Genomic DNA, 24196 nt, shown 5'->3' with positions numbered 1-24196 from the left:
GTATTTTACACTAAAGCAAAGGTGGCTAAATCATACAAATTTTATATTTCAATGGTTTTTACATTCTTTCAAATTGCGTTTTATTTTGTTACACTTTTTTCCTAATTTTATGCACATTATATTTTGGTGTGACTTCAATTTTTGTGTAAATGTAACCTGTTTCTTTGTGTAGTAAACTTTGTATTGTTGTGTTACATATTAGTAAAGTATGTGCTGCAAAATTATTGGTTGCTAAAATGTAAGTTTACAGTACATTAATTTCCAACTGTTCACAAAATGTAAACCATATTTGCGGATATACCTTGATGTCGTGCTTGTACAAACACATATAACTGGGACATTTAGGGTACACAATGTAAACATTAATCTAAGGTCATCCAAAAATTATTATTAAATTATATCTGTTACTTAAATGTTGATATATATAGTGAATGAACCATGTATGACTGAAAGACTTGACTGTTGTCTTTATTGAACATACTTAATTTTTTTGTAAAACCAATAATGGTTGGTTGTGTTGACTTGGTAAATGTATAAGTTACTGACACAAATAGTTGTTAGGGATGCGCAAAATTGGGCAGTAGCAAATTTGAACTACTTTTTGGCATTTGTTACCTAATATGAAGAAAAAACTTGCTGCACCACTATGGACAATATACCAAAAAAGGCATAAATTTATCAAAACTTTTAATAAAATTGCTGTTTTGGTTATCATTCCCATATTAACTTTTCAGTTGAATTTCTGACACCCCCTCACCCTGAAAAATCGGCGAGTCGTGGTTCTTTGGATGACTTGGATGCCCGCCTTCCACCAAAGAAGCCTCCAAGAGCTGCAGAGTATCGTTCCTCATCACCACCACAACTAGGAGCTGAGGTCAGTTTATTTTGATGCCAGAATTAAATGTTTTGAAAACATCTACAAAGGCAGAGGGATTTTCCATTTTTTTATTTTGTGTTTCAAAACTATAGCCATGATAAAAAGTGTGAAACTACAATTCCATGTATATAATCTTATCCACCAAACCCCTCTACAATGTAATTCAAATAATGCATGTTAAATGGTTTCATTCAATTACTGACAGCAAATGGACTTTATTTAACAGTTCCATTTCCATTATTGCTTTGCATCAGTGTTTTTGAATTGTCAGTCCCTTTGAGCTTAGAGGCTCATTCCCAAAAATCTACTATTTTTTACACTTTATTGAAGATCTTTAAGGCATAATGAGCAAAAGGTAAAACATTAAAACTTAACCAAAGAGCATCCGTTTCATAGGCTCTAAATTAGTTATCAAAATGAAAAAAAAGGAATTTTTAGGTTTACAATGTATTAAAACATACATTCTAATAAATATTCTGTACTACCACTAGGTTGGCACGTTAGGTGGTTTTTCATGGCACACCAGCCGATTTACGTATTTATATTAAAGTAACAATTTAACCTGTTACACTGCTTGTTTATAGTTTTTATAACGCCATTGTTTTAAAATTCAGCCTTACATGCACAAAACACTCTGTTTTCTCTTTATTATTGATATCTGTTGGCACGAACCACTATTATTTAGAAAACGTTGGCACGCGAAGTCATTAACACATGAAAATAACAAGTAAATTGGCACGTGTCGCTTAAAAGGTTGCCGACCCCTGCACTAGAACATCCATTTTTTGCTACCTTTTTTAAGATTCTATAAAGTACCAGATAGTAATAGTTGTTTTTTGCAAACCACTACTTTCGTTTGTTTGAGATAAATGGTTTAAATACCATATGACTTTTTATGAGATCAAATGCCATAAAATGAAGCCAATCATTTGCTGTACAATGTTAAATGATGGATTGAAATTCTAATATTTAACCTTTGTTTCAAGCTTGGTACTTATTTTACAGGAAACAGATTGTTGTCAGGAGGTAGTTAAAACTGTTACCGTGGAAACTGTGACTGTTACCACGGAAACAGAAACCTTGCCAACAAAACAAGATTCACATGAAGAAAACGTTGAAGAGTCTGTTGACAAGGTCTTGTTAACAATTATGTACTGATAGCAACATTTTTATGAATTGTTACACTAACATTTACATACATTGATACTGGAATCAGCACTAAAGCCATCATTCAGAGCGATCAGGGCATACTCATATATTTTAGAAAACCTTTTTTTTTTCTAGCTAGCCTGTGCCTTGCCATGTGGGAATGCTTGGGAGACCCGCTTGATTCGATATAACGCCTTCTATATGCCTAGCTTGCTAGGATTGTAACACTTAAATGAGTGCATAAATAAATCATAAAAGTTTCTATGAAGTAAAAAATGTTTTTTTAAAAGTGTTTATAATCTTACACTACTAATGCAAACAATTTAGATGCTAAATTTTGTATTATTCTTTTTGTCACTCATTTTTAATGAAATATTAAATTTGATTTGTCTTGAGGTCTGTTAAATTAATAAAAACAACAAAATATTTAATAAACATTGCTTTTTGGATAAAAATACTGCCAAATTTCCAATCATTTTTCAATCTAATAAAAACTTTACAATCTGTCCACAGGAATCTGATGCAAAATCTGTTTCTTCATCTTCAAGTTCTTCCTCATCAAAATCCAATGATAACAAAGAGGAAGAAGCTGAATCGAAAGCCACTGCATCAACCTGTAGTCTCTCTTCCTCTGATGTTGGTATTCCTGTTCCAGATCTTGCAGATGATGAAGATTTTCCTCCGCCACCTCCTGAACAAGATGATGAGATCCCACTCCTGCAGCAGGATAACCAATCAGATTATAATTCTCCCGCATCCAGTCTTCCTGATGAGGATGTACATCCCGGGATCACAACAGTGGAAACGAGAACGGTTCGTGTTGAGGAGGTGATCATCCCACAAGATGAAAATGAGGTGAATGTTTCTTTGTTAAGTTTAATATTAGAGTCTCATCTAATTGCAAAAAAAATCTGTTTTATTGCATACTGCAGTGGTTCTCAAACCTTTTCATCCAATTCCTTTCTTAACAATTAAGAACATTTTGATTCATCTCCGTTATACTACATAATAGATGCTAAACCACGCAAAATCATTTAAAATTGGGTCTTTCAAGAACTTCACAGGTTATATTCCCAGAGCTGAAGTATTTATTTACAAACCACATGTAAAAATTAAAGTAAATTCTTCCCCCAAGTTTTAAAATTCCTCCCCCTATTGGGAACCACTGGCATACTGAATCCAAAGATTATTTACCCTGCTTAAGCAAGTATCCATCTAATTGCATACTGTACAAGGGTAATTGCAAAAAAAGATAGCTAAAATGGAGTTGCAATTATCCTGAATTTTTTGTATTGTCAATCGCAACAAAAGTATAATTAGATTAAAGTTGCGATTGTCCCAAATCGTCATGTATCTCAAAGTCATTGAAACGGACGTGTACACTGCCAAAATAAATAATTGCAAATGTGTAAGTTATTTTTAGATTTCTTACCATTTTGCAGTTATGATAACAGCAAATATATTAACATGTGTGTTTATTACAAGAAAAATTATTCCATATGTACACAAAGTACAGTCATTTATGTTTTTTCAAGGTGTTTTAATATAAAATATATACCCAGGGGGTTGCAATTAGATGCTGCTAGTCTTTGGTGTTATAATGAAGATTAAAACACACTTTAGGTGCATGAGGTGTCGGTTGTTTCCGATGAAAACGACAGCATAGTGGTGAACCCTACAGAAGGCAGCGTCAGCAGTTTGTCGAGTGCAACGTCACATGACTCAGCAGAAATTACAGAACCCGCCAACGTGTACAACGAGGTACGTGTTAAGTTATTGTTTGATATCACTAACCCTGAGCTGCAGACAGTGCACAGTGTTTCGACCTATAAGATTTTTAAGTGCAGCTGAATGGTGACAAGACATAGGCCGTATTGGTCAAGTCATGGTTTTTTCTACCTGTTACTCCCAACAAACAGTAGTGCCGCTAGATGGCTATTCTAGCCAGTGGACTCTTTGTCTTGTCACCTGTCGCACTGGTGAGACCTAATGGGTTGAAGTAGTGTCCACTGTCTGCAACATACTTATCATACATTGGCTTTTTTTATTTCACTGACCCTATTATAGCATTTTATGACGTTCCTTACTGGGCGTGACTTTGTAAAACTTGGCGCAAACTGCCAGAACAACATAGCAGTTCAAAAACACATCAGTTTTTGACTTATTTTGATCGAGGGCGGCCATAGGCACTCACAACAGAGTTGTAAGTAGGCACGGGTGCGGGCTTAGGTTTCTATAAAAAATGGGGCTGATTCGGGCCTGACTTTATACTCTGCGTCAGAATTGTTTTGAATAAATTTAACTAGCTAATTGCTGGACCTGACCTTATGTCAAACAGCCCTATAACTCCTTGTTAAAGACCAATTGTATATTATGTTTGTTGCCCTCGTTTTCCCAGAGACCAGTCAATCAAACTTCGGGCATAAACGGAAACGATTCGGGTTCGCGCCGGGTTTCGGGCTTGTACTTTCTGGTTCGGGCTCCAATTTTAGCCCCGTTCACAACTCTGACTCACAATGCTATTACGAGACGCAATAAAGTTAATGTTTTGTTAACGTTTTACAAACCACTTCCACACAATGTGGTTCTGTGAACCCCTATGTCCTTTTATTTGCAATATACAAAAGCTTTTGACGGGCTCACCATCGAACCAGTGTAGCTCAGTTGGTAGTGCGAGAGTCCTGGAAAGGCTCCTGTCGTGGGTTCGAATCCCACCGCAGGCTAGATTTTTCTAGCCTACTCCTTGCAATATGTGGGAACGCTTGGGAGACCGGCTGATTCTATATGGCGCCTTGAACAGGCCATGTATGAGCGTGCCGTGATCGTTGCCTCGGATCCGTTCCCAGTATTGAATTTGTGTTCATCTCAACTAAACTTAATGCATTTTCGTTTCAGCCTCCGACCGTTGCCACAGCCGCCGTTGTCGTTGATTCGTATGTGGAAGAAATACCTGAAGGAACTACTTCGGTAAGCCCATATCAGCAGCGATGCTAGCAATGTTTTCTAAATGACTGTGGTGCAAAAAAATAGTTTAAAGGCATTTTAAATTTACATAAGTGCGTTTGGTTTCATGGTAACTCAAATCAGTTTCTTTCGCATTGCTTTGATAAGAGATGGATATAACCGTTAAAAGGGCTTGAAATATGCAATGTAGACAAAATTGCAAACTGTTATATGTCACTATATACTCTGAATGGTTAGTATGTTTTTACAGTTGGGTCAGTTTACCCCTATTATTAACCCCTTATTTTCCCACCAGCCCCCAGTCGTACAAACGGAGACCAAGACGATCACATATGAAAACAGCAGCAGCTCCCTGACACAGAAGTCACGTGACGAGGGCGGTGATGCGGAACCGTCGTCATGGTCCGAAGTCCACACCCAACTTATCAGCAGCCAGATAATATCGTCGGAAACTGATTCGACAATTACTACAACTGAAATCACCAAAGTATGTTTTATCGTTGGATTGTAGTGGGCTGTTTTTGCCTTATTGGTGTGTTAGATGAGTAGCTTTATCGACAGACACTTTACTTATGTCGAAAAGGCGTCAAGGCATTGAATAGGCTTGGTGTACTATGATTTATATATGAGTGTGCCGTGATCGCTGGTCTGCATGGATGCTTTAGGGCTCATCCCAGTATTGAATTTGTATTCGTTTTAAATGATTAATGGTCTATTCAATCGAATATGGGCAGCATACAAGGCAACTATGCATGTGAGTCGACTTTCGACGGGTTCACCGCTGAGCCTGTGTAGTTTAGGCAGTAAAGCGCTGGCCCCGGAAAGGCTCCGATCTAAGTAGGTAGACCGCCAATTTTCGATAGGCTCCTGTCGTGGGTTTGAATATCACGACAGGCCCGATTTTTTCCAACCTCTGCCTTGCTTAATGGCAGTATTAATAGATGGCAAACCACAACGAAAGTAGCCAAGTTCCAAACCTTGTAATAATTTTCCATATTTTCGCCACAGGTCTCCCGAGGAGAAGTTAGCGAAACTCACATAGAAAAACAAGTTGTCAGTATCGGACAATCCGACGTGGATCATTATGAGGTTAGTTAATAAGGGGTCTATATTGTTTCTGTTCGTTTTCTTTATTTCTGTCTAAAGCTGGTTTGTTCTACCTGTTTGTTTGGTCAAGAAAGAGTGCTTCAAACTTACTCAAATTTATATTATGTATCCAAAGTGTGTAAAATGTGAACTTGTGAAAAATTGCTTTCGTTCGTTTTTCTACTTTTTTGGATCGTTTACTGGGTTTTTCCACCCGTTTGGCCATGAAAGAGTGCTTCAAACTTTTTCAAATTTACAAATGTGATAATTATGTATCCAAAGCTAATTCTCCCAAAGTTTGATCCTGAATTCACCCACATGCCCCCAAAACGTGAAATTTTGAAAACGTGTATACTTACTAATGTACATGGTCCAAGAGTTTCATTTACTTGAAACTATTTTCACTGCTGACAACAGTATCTGCACATGCCTTTATCCCGGTTTGGTATGTGTACAAAAGATCAAACCATTTTTGTGCGAAAAATTGCACTTTTTATTGCTTATATAAAGGATCACTCGGGGACTAATGTATATTCCGTATAAAATTGCGCGTAGCATTATTTAAAACTTTAATTTGGCTTTGGGTTTGGCGGTGTCCTCAAATTGTTGGGAACAGCTGCTGTGTTTTAATGTTAAGAGATTTTTAGTGAGTAACATGTAAGGGAATTCTTTACAGGCAATGGCAGAAGCGATTCGAGACACACAGATGCAGAATCCCAACCTGAGTATAACTAAGGTGGTTGTGCACGAAGAGAGACCAGTGGAAAACAGCCAGCAGAGCTAGAAAGGCAAAAGGATGCATCTGCCCGCTTAATACAAGGTTGGGGGGTTTGTTAACCACATGGTCTTGCCTTTTGTGAGATCTGTGGTTCGAATATTCGATCTTTGATTCTTGACTTCTGTTATTTTTTACTAGGTCGTTTGTAAACCTTTGGGCTTTTTTACAAAATACAAAAATAACCTTCGACCAAAGTTAAAGTTTGCTCTAAAACACCCCTTAAGGAGCATGACACCAAAATGTAGCTTAACCCAAATGCATCTCTGCTAAAATGTGATGTTTTATGCCAGTGGTTCCCAACCTTTTCGACAAATTGCTCCCTTTACAATTCAAAATATTTTGATTCTTCCCTAATATAGTACAAAGTAGACAAAGATTATTATGGGTCCCCTTCCCTGAAGGGGACACATATTGTTTTTGTCCGTATTTTTTTTTTCTTTTTTCTGTCTAACGCTGGTTTGTAATGCTCGTTTGGTCAAGAAAGAGTGCTTTAAATTTATTGAAATTCGGACATATGTTAGATATTAATCCAAACTTGGTCCACCTGAAGTTTGACCCCAAATTACCCAGCGGTTCACCCACAGGCCCCCGAAACGTAAAATTTTTAACGCTGGTTTGGTAAATAAAGAGTGCTTTAAATTTATTGAAATTTGGACATATGTTAGATATTAATCCAAACTTGGTCCACCTGAAGTTTGACCCCAAATTACCTAGCGGTGGAGCCACAGGCCCCCGAAACGTAAATTTTATCGCTGGTTTTTATCGCTCATGTGGTAAAGAAAGAGTGCTTCTAATTTATTTAAATTTGGACACATGTTAGTTATTAATCTGAACTTGATCCTCCAGAAGTTTGACCCCGATTGACCCAGCGGTTCACCCACAGGCCCCTGAAACGTAAATGTGTCTAACGCTCGTTTGGTCAAGAAAGACACTGTAGGCAGAAGTCCCAAGAGAGTAACTCACTGGTTTACGATAGCAGGAGGGCTCAGCTTGACGTCGGACAGACGTTTTACGAGACGTCGTTTCGGTGATTAGAAATCAGCTGTTTTGCACAGCAATGCTATTTCGTTTTATTAAGTTATCACTCACATTTTCAGTTTTGGCAAAGGTTTCATACCTATGACGTGATTTAAACCTAATAAGCGTGCTTCGGTTTCGTATATGTCAAGCAAAACTTTGTTAATAAAAATAAAGATGAAAAAATAAACTTGACATTTTTGCAAGATAAATGTTTTTTCAAAAACTCGTTGTCAGGTTGGCCGCCGCATGACCACAGGTTACTTAAGGTCAACTAGTAGGTATCACTAACACAGTTCAGAACTTTCTTTCGTCATAACGTAGCGTTTTTTGCAATCGATTTAGGAATCAGTACTCAAGGCATGTATAAATTAGGTTAAACGGTGTTGTTGAACACCAAGGACTGCGTGCTATTGAAAACGGTGTCAAAAGGTCAAACAGTCGTTTGGCGTGTGCACCCTGAGAGGTTACTACAGGTCAATGGTACTCGTTTTGCGAAACAAAGTTAAATGAAAAACAATTTGTTATGTATACACTTGTAGCAAATTGCTTTTTAATTTAAAGTGTCTGTAACACAACTGTTACAGCTTTCTAGAAAAAAAATATGTTTGAAACCTGACCTTGGACCACAATATCTGGGTCAAAGCAAGAGAATCAATTGAAATTATTTTTTTTGTTCTTTTTTAAAGTTTTTGTAATTATATGACAATAATAGTGCAAAAAGAATACGAACAAAATTTTTTTTATTGTTGGGTTAATGCATTCTAAAAATTTGTCCTTAAAAATCTAAAAATCACCGCAACATTTGTTTACCGTAAATCCGTACAAACACGCGTGTGGGGACCCATTCGTTTTTGTTTACAAAAACAATCATATGTGTAGATCAAATGATGTGTAGTAAATTGGTAAATATCGTATAGAATATATAAAATGGAAGTATATCAGAAAGCCACCATTCTAGTTAAAATTGGGTCTTTTATCAACTTCACAGGTCATATGTTAGACTCAGTGGTTCTCAAACTTTTTTATTGTCGGGGCCAAATGGTATTTTTTAAGTGTGTAGGGAGCCGCAAAAAAAAAACGAAACCTTGAGAAAATCACTAAAGAAGATGACTTTAAAAGCTAAAATAGCAATGTTTGGTTGTTTTCTGAGGTCTGGTGCGAGCCGCAAAATAAGTAGTTGGGAGCCGCATGCGGCCCCGAAAACCGAGTTTGAGAACCACTGTGTTAGAGCTTAAGTGTCTCTTGACAAGTCACATTCAAAAATTGAAGTAACTTCCTCCCTCAAGTTTTAAAATTCATCGGTTGGGAACCACTGTTTTATGCAGTAAGAGGACATTCTAGTTAAAATTTGTCAACTTGTACTAGATCACACCACGGAATTCGTACACTGGAGGGCGTTCACACTGCCCAAAATCGAGGCTGCTTTTCACCCCGATTCAAACCGCTTTAATGATTTTTGCTGCGCCGCTGCCCGAATCTTGTTAGTTTAAGCTTTTGCTTTTTTGTCTGAACAAAACGAATATTGTGCGTTTCAAACGACTTTACGCTAAGCTTCCTGACTTAAAGATATGTGAGTTGAACGTTTGCTGTAAACATTTTCGAAAGCCGACCAACCGTGTTTTGGAAAAGTTAACTTTTTTGCCAAAACAATTAGCCCCAATTTCACAATTCATTCATAAAACCTGATTTAAACTATTTGCGTAAAACCGTTCAAGAAAGTTTTCAAGGCAAAGTGTGCAAACCTGAGCAAAAAAAATGTTTTCAAACTCAAAATTTGACTTAATTTCTGTTTTTGTTTTAATGATAACTGCAATATTTCGTGAGCAAATTGCAAATGCCTTGCTCGTTAAAAAAACACCTTATTTTTTAAAATGCCATTAAGCATAGCTTGAAACCAAATTAGTCAGCGTGTTGCCGGCGCAAATGTTCTTCTTTCGAACCCATACACATGATTGCGCAACGCTTTAAATCTACCCCTTCAAAGCAGTAACGACTTAAACTCTGTATTGTATGATGCACAAAAATGATACAAAAATTAAATTGCGAAATAGCTTCTACATTTTTTGTCATTTGCAACTCGATACCATTTGCAAATTTCATCAATTTACGTCACATAACGATGACGTCATTTGAAAGTCATGACGTAAATAAGCCTGGACCTAAAAGATTTCAAACTAATCTCTGCTGTCTACTAGGAGAAAATTGTGTATTTGTTTTACCGAGTTTCAGATTTCCAATAGATCTAATATTGATGTGTTACATATTTTGTATGTTTGTACTTTTTCGCAGCACATTGCAATTTTGTCGTGAAACGTAACAAAGTCGAAGGTCTCTCGTTCAAATCCCGACCTTTGCCCACTTTTTTCGTGTGAATTTTTCATGCACAGATTTTTTATGATTGCATCAACACAACTCACGCCAAAACACTATATTGGATACACTGGCGCTTTTGTTAATGTAGCTGTTACCGCTGTTATATCTATTTAGCTTTTCTGACACGTTTCAGAACGCTTCAAATATTTGATGCGCTTTTGCCAATGCCATGTAGATTGTAGTTTCTACTTCTTTCCATAATGCAACACATCCAGCGATCACAGTGCACACGGCGTGTCAAAAATGAGCCTCTACAGAACATGCAGTTTTTTCAGTGCATGTTTTTATTAAGGCAGCACATACAGCTACCAACACATCACAAACAGTTACCACACAGATAAAATAGCTTTTGGTCATATAACAGTCAACTTACTCCAGCTTGAGAGAATTTCTCTCAAAACGTCATTACAACAAACCGAATTAAGTTTATATTAAGCTCGCTGACCATTTTAAGCTCATTGAGTTTAAGTCGAGCATAAATCATGGGTTCGAATCCCACCGTGATATAGATTTTTGTGATCTTGTTCCTGTTTGTTTATCCGCTATGTAGCAAATTAAGAAAAAAGTTGACAATTTTATCAATGAACTTCCGAATGACGTAAACCGATTTTCTCACGCCACGATTCCAAATATTACGCGTGCAATTTAATCCCTAAGCATTGTAAATACTTTACTATGACGTCATTAACACTGACACGGTTACGTCATCACCAGCCCCCACAACATTTTAATCCCCCTCCAAAAAATCACTGTGCCCACAAATTGACCGAACAGACACAGCCACGTGCTACATGACATCACGACTTATGACGTAATGTGCTTGATGACGCGCTCAGTAAGCTTGGCGTAGAAGCTATGATGCTTTGTGCAGCGCGAATCGAGGATTCTTTTGTTGGATTTGCATTCGCTAGATAAAACCGTGTCATTAAAATTTGCTCACTCAAAAGGCTGTTTTGGTCTGTTGCGTTTTGGGTGTTACTGTTAGCATAGGAAAGGAGTTCTTAGTACAGGTTCTGAATACAAAAATTGGGTAGCATTCGACCTGGAAAGTTGAAACTGTAATGTATGAAGTGTAATAATACACTCTCAAAATCAAGCAAGCTCTGATTACTGGACGATTTAGCCAAGAGATGGGCAAACTTTTTTTTCTCTTGCATTAGGCTACTCTATGAACCTCCGAAGCATATTAAACTTACTCCAGTCAAGAAGCTCTGGGTATTGTTGCACTTTAATTCTTTACAACGTTGCAATAAGTTAAACTGTATTCGCATAAAAAACAGTAAAAAATACATTTACTTCCAAAATTCGCTCAGCGAAAAAATGGGGAATTCCCCAAACCAAAAGACAAAAAATGCGTCAACTCCAGTAAAGTTGAAAAAATCTACGTCAGCTTTACTCTGGTAACACCTTAGTGACAAGTGACGTCCGCGTTGATGGAATAGGTTCGCCGACCGTCGTCACCGCGCGTCTCTGACGTCACAAAGTCAAAACAGGTCGTTCGGAAGGCACTTCGTTTCGTCATAAGGCTGAGATAGTCGATCGCGGTTTCAGGCTGAAATAGTCGAAGAAAAAGTGTGTCGTCATAATTAAGTGGAATGCATATGTTGGAATGCGCATAAACTAAACGTGTTAGTTTGACCAACGTTTACTGCTGGGTATGATCAGTCCATTAAGCCTGGTTATTATGACGAAAAGATTAGTCGTTTTTCTATTTTTATTCTTGAAAACTGAAAGCTTGTCAACGCGTTTCAAAATTTTTATATTTCTTGAAAAGTAAATTCATACAAGTTGGCCTTTGGAAACATAGGCTACTTAAAACAAGCTTTGCAAATTATCGGAAAACGATTATTTGATATTTTTTCACTTACATTTTACTTTAGTTTGCTTTGGTTAGGTGACCTTTTTCAAAATTTGGTCCAGCAATAAGCATTGAGACATCTGATTTGACTGGATTAGTTCTTAGCGTAATCTTTGTATAAACCTACCGGTTTGGTGACATCTGCGCACTTATTTGAAACGTAGTAAAAACCACCGAATGTGTCGAAGGGAACAGGGCTACTTTGTCGACCCAGAAGTTCCTTCGTAGTGAAACCGATGATATCACCGTGTTTCACATCAACCTTCACCTTTGCCTGAAGAAAAAGGAAAATGTCCAGGGTTTCAAAACATGAAAAGGTGTAGAATAAATTTCACACAAAATGTGTTTGGTGTCGCTTGGTGAAAGAACTCAAAATGTCAACACAGAGTAAGTCGGGTCGGGCCTGGCTTCACACACGGTCTTATTTGTCACGCAAATTTATCATTCTTAGTTGTAAATATATAAAAGTTTTGTTTGATAAAAATATTTTTTCTTTAAATACTTACAGTTCTCACAGTGTTTACAATCCCACCAATGGGGGATTGCCAGACAAGCTGAAACCCGCTCCGCTCGAGGGCAGGCGAGAGCAGAGATGTGACGTCACTGGGGTCTGGGTACTTTCCCGGTCTCCACACCTAATAATAAGTTCAAAAATTAAAAATTATTCTATTTTACTCTTTATCGTTTCTAAGGTTCTATTTCAACCTGTGAAATCGTTACTTGCTTATGCAGAAGCTAAGCTATATTGAACTTTTTTAAAAACTATGACGTCACCTTGCTATGATGTCATGAATAAAGTTTAGTAAACTTCGAAATCCGTGTAAAATATGACGTCACCGTGCAATGATGTCATAAATAAAGTTAAAATGAAGACAGTCCAGTTTTAGCTAACAATTTCTTGTCATGACTAATGTGGCTAAATTCCGTAACGGCCAATAAAGTTACTTTAACGTCGCCCACCTGCGCCACGACAAAATTGGACAAAGTCGACAGAGAGGTTCGCGCTCCTGGAACGAAAACCGTCAGTTCATTCATTGTTCCGTCACAATGGAACGCAGTGCCTGGGAGGAAAATTGTCTGATCGCGGGTTACGAGGTCAAGAAAATGTCGGTTAGTCGCTGTAGCGAATCCGCTCAACGAAGGTGGAGGCAGCAGTTTTCGAGCAGGCCATTGTGACGTACGACCTGTGATTGTTTCGTCATCAAAGAGGGTTTGATCTGCAGATAAAGTGAAAAAATATTTTTTTCAAATAAGAAAACGTGACGTAAAAAGGTAAATGCGTAACAACCAAACCAATGTTTATTGTTACGTATGTTAGAAGCGACCTTTGTGAGTCAATGGTAAAAAAACAGTTAAACCAACTATACTATTAAAGATGATTTACTTACCACACTGGACTATGGCTTGAATGGAATATGCTCTTATAAGGGACTGCGTTGGCAGTGATGACATACTTCGCTGTAGCGAGCTGGCGGCTTTTGTTTTGAGACTTTGCATAAACTTGTTGGACCAGCTTTGGAGATCGACTGCCGATTCGGGGGACGACATTTTTAACCTGAGATATAGAAAAATTGAAAGCTGTAAAGCAAGATCTTGGTCAAGTAAACTAACTTGGATTGGGGCATAAATACAAACCCTTTGATCGAGGGTTTCATAAACAAAGCTCTTTAAACAGCGTGCAACTGCGCATTGGTCACACATTCTCAGCAGATATGTGGCCAATGCGTGCACATCTAACCAGTGGTGGGATCAGTTTTTTTGTAAGACGGTTCTATTACAAAATCTATTGACAGTAACCGGTTCGCTGATCTCATAAATTTCTATACAACCGGTGCGAACCGGCTAAATCCCACCACTGCATCTAACGTTATTCTCATTGCACTACAGGATCTTGTGTGTATGCTCAGACACGTGAAATTTTTTTAAAAACTTACATTAATACAAAAACAAGCGACCAACCGTTTGCACTGTCGACCCCGTTTTACTCGAGCACAATCGTGTGTGTGCAGATAAAAACTGCCCTCCTCATCCGAATAAGTAACATGCGCAGATCCCATGAGAGGAGAAGTAAATCCAAGCATATCGCCAGTTTCGATTCGCGGGGAAAGATAAGGTTCTACTATCTGCGAAAACCGATAACGTTATTGTGGTCGAACCATAGGTATGTTGTTAAGAATAGGGTATCATTAGCATGTTAAAAACAAGTTATTAAACTCGTTATGCTGTGAAAGGCATCATAAAGGTAATTTTGTGAGAAATTAGGACTTTGTGCAAATTGTGTGGTTGTGTCTATAGCATTATGCAGTTACTTATCTGACTGTGAAACTCACCATTCTTACCTCATTAATACCTTTGTTTACAGTGAACTCTTTCTCCCATACCAATGTGCAGCCCCATAACGAATTTGACCTCCAAATTTGTAATCTTATCTTTCCATGTTGTGACGAGTGAAGTTTGATACTGGTCACCTTTCCATCACATTTGGATATGGACTCTGTTATTAATTTGAAATAAAGAATGTAGTTTTACAAGATTTTTTTTTCTTTTTATGTGATAACATTTACGCAGACTTGATTCTTACAAATGGCCCCAGAACTTGCATTTTGGCAGAATGTGTTGGAAATTTTAGAGTTTAAAATTTTACACCTTTGAAATAAGATTTTGACATATTTTGAAACAAGGTGTTGGGCAACAAAGTGAGCAACACAAATCATTGGCATTGTCTCTGTGCCTTTAGTTACAATAGACAATATACCTGCTAAGATGACAGTTGAAGGTGGAAGATAAAATGACTGACTTCGTGGTTTTACTTCAAAACCAATGACAGTAGTTTTGCCAAGAGATCTGAGAACAGGCTCATCATCAGCTACATATGATGCTGGGACTGATTTTTCTTTTGGACATTGCGGAACACTGCAGTATTCAAATCTGAAAGCAAAAGGCAAAGAAATTTAAATTAATGGTAAGTAAGAACCATAGAATAGTTTTCTGTAATTGGTGATTTTTTTAAAACCTGTTTCCTTTTCAGGTACCTCTTTTCGGAAGCATTTTGGGTTACCACATTGGACCATTCAAAAATTATGTAATCTTATCTGGAGTCTGACTAAAAAGGCAAAATAATGCACATGCATAACACACTAAAACTGGGTAAGACTTTTCTAAACAACCTGTCTCAAAGTAAGAAAGAATTAAAATATAATTCACCTTTTGTTGTGGTCTTTAGTGTAGCACCAGGGTTGCTTTAAATCACCTCTTGGGTTTCTGCAGTAGTTTTCCACCAAGTCTTCATCAGGAAAAAACTTTGACTTGTAGACTGTCTTGTGAGGAAAGTCATCATCCCAATTCTAAAAAGCAAATTATCTAATTTAAACTTACACCATGGAAATCATTGGTATGAATTTACCTGACAAGGTATTCCACTTTGTGTTGTATTACTTTTTCCTCTGTAAGCCAATCCATTACCAGAATAGCAAACAATATTTGGAGAAGGTGCATTTTGCTTAGAAATCGACAAGGACCGTTGGCTGACCACAGCAGATTTGGGAATGTCAGCTGCGAAAGAATTATCTTTGTCAAGAAGCAAATAATTATTTTTTTCTTCCCAGATGAAATTATATTGGACAATTATAATCTCAGTAGATTTGCACGGGCTTGTTGTATATGAACAAAGTTCAATTTAGGCAGAAAAGAAAACGTCACCCCGTTGCCACATATATTATATCATGCAGAATTCCACACCAAAAAGGAAATAGTAAATACACGATAATCGTGTTACTTCGCGTTTAACACGAACGTCTTGTGTATTTCGTGATTGGGGTGCATACATTTTTGTATTTGGGAAATAAACTTACATGAAATACAACGAACAATTGCATTGAGGGAATAACTTCTTCGTTGAAGGTTATTCCCCGATGAATGTAACGGATGAGCACAGGTTTCTCCTACTTTTACAGCGCGACATTCAGACCCTGAACAAAATAAGTATATACCCATTGCTTTTAATACATTTAGGTTTTAGCAGTAGTATACCAAAGTTTTGCCTACCAATGATGTAAAAGGGACCGATGCTTCGAAATGTAACGGGGATCGGGTATACCGTTGACTTTCTGGTCAATAGATCAATTGCAGACGCTCTGATTGGACACATTCCCATGACGTCACCTTCCAGAACAGGCATTGGCGTTGAAAGTTTGACCTGCGGCAGTTAAAGGGCGTTGTTGTATTTATTTTGATTGAGCTTGTTTACTTAGTTTTGATTGAGCTTGTTTGCACCAACCAACCTACAATCTGTTTTAATGTTTTTTACTCATTAAACCGGTTCAACGCTCTTTATACGACGATAAGTAGCCTATTGTATTGTTAAACTCTTAACATATTTTAGATCGTGAAGTCTTTAAGTTACTTTATTTTACCGTATTTTTTCCAATTCTTGTGGTAATTCGCTCACTTTTTATTAATTTGTACTCAAAACCCCACGGTCGCCAAATCTGCAAAAGTTTGAATAATGTCAAGATTAGTAAAGCAATTGATTATAAAGTGTTTATACCAAGCACAATGTTTCTTTCAATTTGAAAAAAACCATTACATTTGAACTATGCGACATTGGAAACACCTGATTAAATTCCAAACCATACCTGAAATGCGAAACCTTCGTCGGAAGCTGCATAAAAGTTTAACGACGTCACGTGACCGTTGCACTTGACTTTGAGTTGGGGCAAAATTACCGGGTCGGCGGAGTAGACATCGACAAGATCGCATTTCTTGATCGGTCGACCAATTCTTCTATATTGATATTTAACTTGAAAAACAGTTAATATTAGTAAATATAGTAAGTTTTTTTGTCAATGTACAGCAACTGCTTTACTGCCTGTATTTTTGCCTTTTTGTTGAAAACTACTCGGAACGTAATTATTCACTCAATATATGCGTGCTTGGTAAAAAAATCAACTTGTGTGCTATAAAGGTCTATAAGCATTTTAATTGTATTTGCCCCCCTTGGCCTTATTACTACAGCGGTTTACTGGGGAAAACTATACGTGTTAAGAAAATCTGAAATTATTTATTTTTTGTATGTCAGTTTTATGGTTACATTTTTACAAAATTCGTTACAAGCGATCACTCATAATCGAGCTTGCGCTGTTTCATAAACATCCATTAAACATAACGGTGCAATAGGGAATTATGGCTTCCAAGTCTAGCGTAAAATTACGTATATTACTTTTCCACCTTAAAATTGTTCAAAGTAAAAACTGTTAAACAACCTCCGACATTAGTTGTTTCATGCTGAAGTAGCACACTAATTTGGTAATAACATGCAAAATTACCTGGTTGAGCGGCATCGGCAGTTGCTCTTTTCCCAGTTAAAATGACGTTTAAGAGAAGAACTGTTAGCAACTGTGAGTACATTTTCTTGAAAACCGAAACTGAAACTATTATAACCTTCAACTGAAAAGTGGCTACAGCTAGGTTTACTTTCATTAGCCTCCTGTGCAACTATGGTTCAAGACAGTTTACAGCAAGTTTTTGTAAAAATATTTCGAAGAAAAAAAGCGAACTTGGACGTGGTATTGTGAATATTTAAACCAGCGCCGACGTTCTATCGAACCGCACCTTTATTAAATCGCGCTCTCGTCTTTCTAAAACCCAAGGTACCGAGGGCACAGGTTTGCGTTTATTATAAACACCGCCTACGTCCTGACGTGGCGTGTTATTAAACGACCTTGAGCAAAGGAAATTGTTTTACACTGTTGATTACCCGAAAAAAAAATTGTTGTTCTAAAAAAACTGACCAAGGAATTTGCCGACAAATTATTTTTGTCACGTGACTTGACAACCGGATGATGACTTAGCAAAGCGCCAGCTGGGTTATTGCACAGAAAATATAATTTTAGCAAAAATAATATTAGTGGATGAATTTAGGCAAAAATGTTAAATTAAAGCAAACGATTTTTTGTTCAGGAAAGATATGCTGTTTAGAAATGGGAAACATACGGTTTCCAAATTGTAGAGAACAAAATATACCGACAACTTGAAACCGTTGTTGCTTAGAAAGTATTCCTTTGGCAGGTTTCGTGTTAACAGTGAATAAACTTACTTACTAGTTTACAGTATATATTAGATAACATACTATACTATTATCATGCTAAGCTAAACTTGTATGAAGCTAAAATGCATTTTATTTTTATTTTTGCAAACTAAGCATTCCACTGTAAAATGCTTTCAGATACACAATTTGTAATTTTGTAAGTGATTTTACCACGCTTTTTGTTCATTGTATTCTTACATAGAAACAACAATGGTATTCAAACTATTCAGTGCTCATTGACTGTAATTACATATTTATTTTATAATAAAAGCTTGTGTAAGATCACAAACATGCTTTCACAGCTTCATAGCTGCCATCACCACCTGCGTGTTTGTGTGAGACCAGCTTTGTTGGTGACATCACATCATCCAATTCAAAATTACAACGGCAGTCAGATTGTTCACAAGCAAAAGTTTACCCTTGACAGTGTTCGATATACTGCTATGCATGGATCTGTTACTGGGGCTGATCAGAATTTAGGTGTGGAACCTGTCAGCTCAAAACAAATTCTCAAGTTTATGTTGTCGTATGTTTGGCCTAAGAACAATCCTCCAGTCCGACGGAGAGTTGCATTTTCACTTTCACTTCTAGTGGCTGCAAAGTTAGCAAATGTCCAAGTGCCTTTTCTGTTCAAACAAGTTGTTGACACATTTGGAAACGCAGGCCTTAATTTGGCAACTCCCGAAAATGCAGTATTTACCACTGGCGTCTGCCTAATTGTTGCTTATGGTACTGCACGTGCAAGTGCAGGTCTATTTGGTGAACTCAGAGATGCTGTGTTTGCCAAGGTTGCTCAGCGTTCAATTCGAAACATTGCAAGAAATTTATTTACCCATTTGCATGACCTTGATTTGACCTTTCATTTATCAAGACAAACTGGGGCTCTTTCAAAAGCTATCGATCGTGGAACTAGAGGAATTAACTTTGTTTTACGTGCCCTGGTATTTAACATTGTCCCCACAGCCTTTGAGGTGACCTTGGTTAGTTCATTACTGTGGTACAAGTGTGGGGGAAACTTTGCTTTGGTAACTTTGATGACATTGTCAACTTATGCTGCCTGGACCCTTGGCATTACTGCATGGCGCACCAAGTATCGAATACAAATGAACAAAGCTGACAGCAAAATAGGAACCATTGCAGTTGATTCACTAATCAATTATGAAACTGTCAAGTATTTTAACAATGAGGAACATGAAATTAAGAGGTATGACAAGGTATTGGCAGATTATGAAGATGCAAACCTCAAAACTAATATGTCTTTAGCTCTTTTAAACTTTGGACAACAATTTATCTTTACATCAGGTTTAACTGGGATTATGCTGCTTGCAGCGCATGGCATTAAAGAAGGAAATCTGACTGTTGGCGATCTTGTTCTTGTCAATGGGTTGTTGTTTCAGTTGTCAGTCCCATTAAACTTTCTTGGCTCTGTGTATCGTGACATTAGACAAGCCGTGATCGACATGCAGTCCATGTTAAGTTTGATGAGTACCAAACAAAAAATTGCAAGAGATATTACTGCACTACAATTGGTTTTGCCAAAAGAACAAGCCTCTATCTCCTTCGATAACATTTCATTTGCCTACAACCCAGAGAAAAATATCATTGACAACATGAGTTTTACTGTTGAACCTGGTCAAAAAGTTGGAATTGTTGGAGGCAGTGGAAGCGGAAAGTCAACTCTTGTAAGGTTGCTGTACAGGTTTTATGACCCAGATGTTGGAAAAATCTACCTTGGTGGTCAAGATATTAAAGATTTAGATGTCAACAGTGTTCGAAGCTTGATAGGAATTGTCCCACAGGAAACAGTTTTATTCCATGACACAATTTATCACAATATTGCTTATGGGGATCTTACTGCATCTGAAGAACAAGTACATGAGGCGGCCAGGATGGCTGACATCCATGAGGCAATTATGAGAATGCCACTTGGATATAAAACACAAGTTGGTGAGAGAGGTTTAAAACTGTCTGGCGGAGAAAAACAAAGAGTTGCCATTGCTCGTGCAATTCTCAAAAACCCAACATTCTTGATTTATGATGAGGCGACTTCTTCACTTGACTCAATCACTGAGGAGAACATACTGGCAGCTGTACAGCGAATTTCAAAAGATAAGACATCTGTGTTTATTGCACATCGCCTTTCAACTGTTATGGACTGTGACAAGATATTTGTGCTTGATCATGGACGAATTGCAGAACAGGGAACCCACACACAGTTACTGGCAAATCAAAACTCAATCTACTTTAACTTGTGGTCCAGTCAGCACAAAGCTGTGTTGGAAAACTGTGAACCACACGAAAATAGTGACAACTGAAGGTGCCATGACTTCGCTCTCCTAATGTGTTGCGCTGATATTTGTTAAGTCGTATTATACCTTGAACAATAGTACATTTTTTGACAGTGCCAACAGATTGTTTGCTGAGTGGCACAAAATAGGAAGCAAATTAAACAAATCTTTGCTTCCTGCGTATTCCCTAGGAGGATTTTATTTAAAACAATTTTTATTTTGTCTGTATCCAAACCTCATTACAAAATGCCCTTCTCAATGTTAGAAACTCTTTTTGTGCTGACTAGGTGGTTGTTTATTGCTGTTTTTTCTTGTCTGGATTTAAGCAGTAGAATGAGGTTATGGGGTTGAAATGATGGTTGCTTTTTTATTATGAAAACCTGTCCTCTATACATTCTTTTTCTGCAGGGTTATTATAGATGGGCCATGCACTAGAATGGTTGCCATGTTTGCACTGGTGCAAGTAGTTTTGGAAAGCACTGGTAAAGCCACTCTGTTTTATTCACACCCTTCCAGGCGATTAATCTTGCTTTATCATTCGCATGTACCTTTCCAAACCTCACAAGCCATATTGGTTCGATGTGTGATTACATTTATGATACTTGCCAAGGATGATGTGTAAAGATTAACGTGTTCTGTTTGAATGCAAACTTCCCTTGTTCATGCACAAAGGCAGAAGGACATTCAATTTTTCTTTTCTTCTTTATGGCTTGTGATTCTTTTTTGCCTATAAACATTTTTTATTGATCATCAACATTTATAAAATTAAAGATATTGAAATAAAAAACGTGCTATTACACTATGTAACAAATCTGTACAAATGTGGTCTAACCTTCTATGGTGTTTTGGTTAAATTTTTATAGACTGGTCAATGCCAAAATATAATGATATACAAAAGTACGTACAATTCTTGCTTGATACATGCATGAAAAAAACATAATAATCCATGATACATATTATTCAAACAGGATCAATTCAGATTAAAGCTGTTTGACACAGAAATTGAGCTAAAACTGAACGGAAGTTTTGCTTTTTAACAAGTTTGTCACCCAAACCTGAAAAGTTGTTTACAAAATAAAGATTTTTACAATACTTGCGTCATTTGACAAGCCCGCCGAAATCTTATGTTTCGCATTTGGCAATGGATGTGCCACCGAGCGACGCACCGTTGTCCAAATATAATACTTTCTGTGTTACCCTATGTTTTATAACGGAAGCAAACTAAACGACGTTTTTCGTTCTGGTACAATTATCTTTTTCGTTTCGGTACCGGTATTTTCATTTTGTTCCGGTATGACATAATTAAGTTATGACCGTATTTCGGTTTTAACTATATTATCAGCCTATATCCAAGGTGTTGCAACACGCAACAATTGTTGGTGAAATTTCGAGAACTTCTACCACGTTACGTGTAGCCCACCTATCGGTATTTCAAACATATTTTTCTGTATTTTATTTGTCCCGGTAATTGAGCAAACTGCTGTTATTAAGTTACTTTCGGAATTTACTTAGTTACTACGAATGATCTGCTATAATCTAATAGGCCTACTCCAATGTTGCAGGTATTCGCAACATTTAGTCGCCATGATTCTTATTGCAACGGCCTTGTGTTCACAAGGTCGTGGGTTCTATTCCTATCTCGGTCGCTTGTGTTTCCCTTGACAAGAAACTTAAGTAGCATTGCTCCAACCCAGTGGTTCCCGATAGGTTGAACTAATTTGAGTTCACCAACTGACTAAGACGAAAACAATCAAATAAAAAAAAAATAACAGACTTACATTAAAATGAAACTATAACATCACTACACCATTTAAGTGAAGGGTAGCCTTCTTTATGCAGAATTATCGCCAAACCACAAGCACTGTATTGATTGGTGCATCGATCAATATGGATAATAAAAAACACAGATTTTTGAATGCCGGCCTGAAAGCTATAGGGCGCGTTGTTGAATAAATTAAGTTGCCGCAACATAATTTTTTCGACAAAGGCGCCTTTAGGCCGTTTTGAAAACAAATAAAAACTTGAAATCTTGCCTCGCAAGTTAGCTACTATCGTTGCAGGTTAGCTAAGTTGCCACAACTTAGCTATTTTGCGGTAACTTAGCTAACTTGCTGCAGCTTAATTTAGTCGACATAAGCATGTGTTGTTCCTAGGGCCTTGAACGCAGACATGGGGCCTTTCGTATTCGTCATTCGTATTCGAATGCATTCGAATACAGGTTTTGTCACCTTCGTGCTGTATTCGAATGATTCTGGTTTTCGTTCGACAGTTCATGAATACAATTCGAATAGTTGATGTTAACTTGTGAACTAACAATTCACGAATACAAAAGCTTGAGTAAATTCATTCGAATACAATTCGAGTTTTTGTGCTCCTTGCCAACCTAAGAATTTGCAAATTCGAATACACGATCATTTTTTACGAATACAATTCGAATTGCTGTCGGATTTCGGCAACGTCACGATTCGTAAAATCGAATACATGACTACATTTTACGAATACAATTCGAATTGTTGTTAGCCTTTGGCAACGTAAGATTCGTAAAATCGAATACATAACTACAATTTTACGACTACAATTCGAATGTCGATTACTTCAAGACTATAGGAAATGTCGAGAATATGTTGCCACATATTTTTGGCAGTGAATGTGGCCTGATTTGACAAGTTCCTGTTTATGTTACGAAACGATGACACAAAGAACTTTGATTGTGACGATACATAAATGCTATTGTGTCACAAAGCTTGCAACATTAGGTTGTTCTCAGTACATGACAGGCGAAGCATGTTTTGAAAGCAAACATATGTAAATTTGGGGAAATTTATATGACAGAAATTTAAATCAGTTAAGCTAATGTGGAAAAAACAAAGCTCGTTGGTTTACATTTTTACAAATTCATTTGAAACTCATAAACCCCAAACCTTACTTTTTGTTCAAATACTCTGTTTAGTTTCGGAGCGGTTTTGTTTCCTTTGTTTTTCGCAATTACGAATACCCGAATCTGTGCATTCGAATCGTTTGCTTCTTACAACAGTTGAACAATTTGTGAATACAAATAACTGAAACCAATCATTCGAATAGCTACATCTAAAAAAGTACGTAAGAATTCATATTCGAATTACACGTTGTTGTTTTTTTGGTCAACAATTCATGAATACAAATACTTGGCACGTTTTATTCGAATACAATTCGAATTGATGTCACAAAAACATTACGAAACAATTCGTGAATACGAATACTTGACTCGCATTATTCGAATACAATTCGAATTGCTGGACTTCAAAAAGTGCGTAAGTACTCGTGAATACGAATACATGCTTTGGTTTATTCGAATAGTTTTCGAATTACATGTGTTTGTTTTTCGTCAACTATTCATGAATACAAATACTTGACTCTTTTTATTCGAATAAGCTTACTAATGGAATTGCTGTCACTCAAAAATTACCATGAGTTCGAATACAGTCATGGAGGTATTCGTAAAGTAATCGAATACAGGACGCGTGTATTCGATCCCATGTATGCTTGAAAGACCTTTATATTCGATGAACAAAAACTTTTTTGTTCACAAACATGAATAATAGCAACGGGTATTTTTCTGCGTAGCTTTTGTTGTAAATTTTGTGTAAGGTTTGTTAACGTGCTACCTTTTATCGTGTGACCACATATGGTGTTCAAGGGTGCATGGTACCGCTTCATAATACCGCATGGTATATATGGC

General features: G+C 37.1%; 3 protein-coding genes across 4 annotated transcripts in view; 2 read left to right on the top strand and 1 right to left on the bottom strand.

The window, feature by feature from the left end:
- Positions 1 to 11193, top strand: part of LOC145229369 (band 4.1-like protein 2) — a 50230-nt gene extending 39037 nt beyond the window's left edge. For both annotated transcript variants that reach the window (XM_080094692.1, XM_080094691.1), the window contains 9 exons: positions 735 to 874; positions 1883 to 2011; positions 2540 to 2881; positions 3650 to 3787; positions 4922 to 4993; positions 5286 to 5477; positions 5999 to 6079; positions 6753 to 6896; positions 9240 to 11193. In XM_080094692.1, coding sequence (XP_079950818.1) covers positions 735 to 874; positions 1883 to 2011; positions 2540 to 2881; positions 3650 to 3787; positions 4922 to 4993; positions 5286 to 5477; positions 5999 to 6079; positions 6753 to 6860 — 1202 coding nt within the window. In that variant the 3' untranslated portion in view covers positions 6861 to 6896; positions 9240 to 11193. The remainder of the gene's footprint in view (positions 1 to 734; positions 875 to 1882; positions 2012 to 2539; positions 2882 to 3649; positions 3788 to 4921; positions 4994 to 5285; positions 5478 to 5998; positions 6080 to 6752; positions 6897 to 9239) is intronic.
- A 298-nt stretch (positions 11194 to 11491) lies between these two features.
- Positions 11492 to 17618, bottom strand: LOC145229370 (uncharacterized). The gene is made up of 15 exons (XM_080094693.1): positions 17430 to 17618; positions 16740 to 16903; positions 16518 to 16592; positions 16150 to 16300; positions 15957 to 16073; positions 15509 to 15657; positions 15310 to 15449; positions 14861 to 15033; positions 14445 to 14599; positions 14065 to 14228; positions 13494 to 13660; positions 13066 to 13322; positions 12612 to 12740; positions 12233 to 12379; positions 11492 to 11799 (listed from the first exon to the last, which is right to left on the bottom strand). The coding sequence occupies exons 1-15, from the start codon at positions 17581 to 17583 to the stop codon at positions 11656 to 11658; spliced, it is 2286 nt and encodes a 761-aa protein (XP_079950819.1). The 5' UTR covers positions 17584 to 17618; the 3' UTR covers positions 11492 to 11655.
- A 739-nt stretch (positions 17619 to 18357) lies between these two features.
- LOC145229372 (iron-sulfur clusters transporter ABCB7, mitochondrial-like) lies at positions 18358 to 21280 on the top strand. The gene has a single exon (XM_080094696.1). The coding sequence runs from the start codon at positions 18481 to 18483 to the stop codon at positions 20503 to 20505; it is 2025 nt and encodes a 674-aa protein (XP_079950822.1). The 5' UTR covers positions 18358 to 18480; the 3' UTR covers positions 20506 to 21280.
- Positions 21281 to 24196: the final 2916 nt, after the last annotated feature.

This window comes from Phallusia mammillata, chromosome 5, assembly GCF_965637545.1.
Source record: "Phallusia mammillata chromosome 5, kaPhaMamm4.hap1.1, whole genome shotgun sequence".
Classification (NCBI taxonomy): Eukaryota; Metazoa; Chordata; class Ascidiacea; order Phlebobranchia; family Ascidiidae; genus Phallusia; species Phallusia mammillata.
The sequence above is the reverse complement of the archived record's forward strand: the minus strand, read 5'-3'. Positions and strand labels throughout refer to the sequence as shown.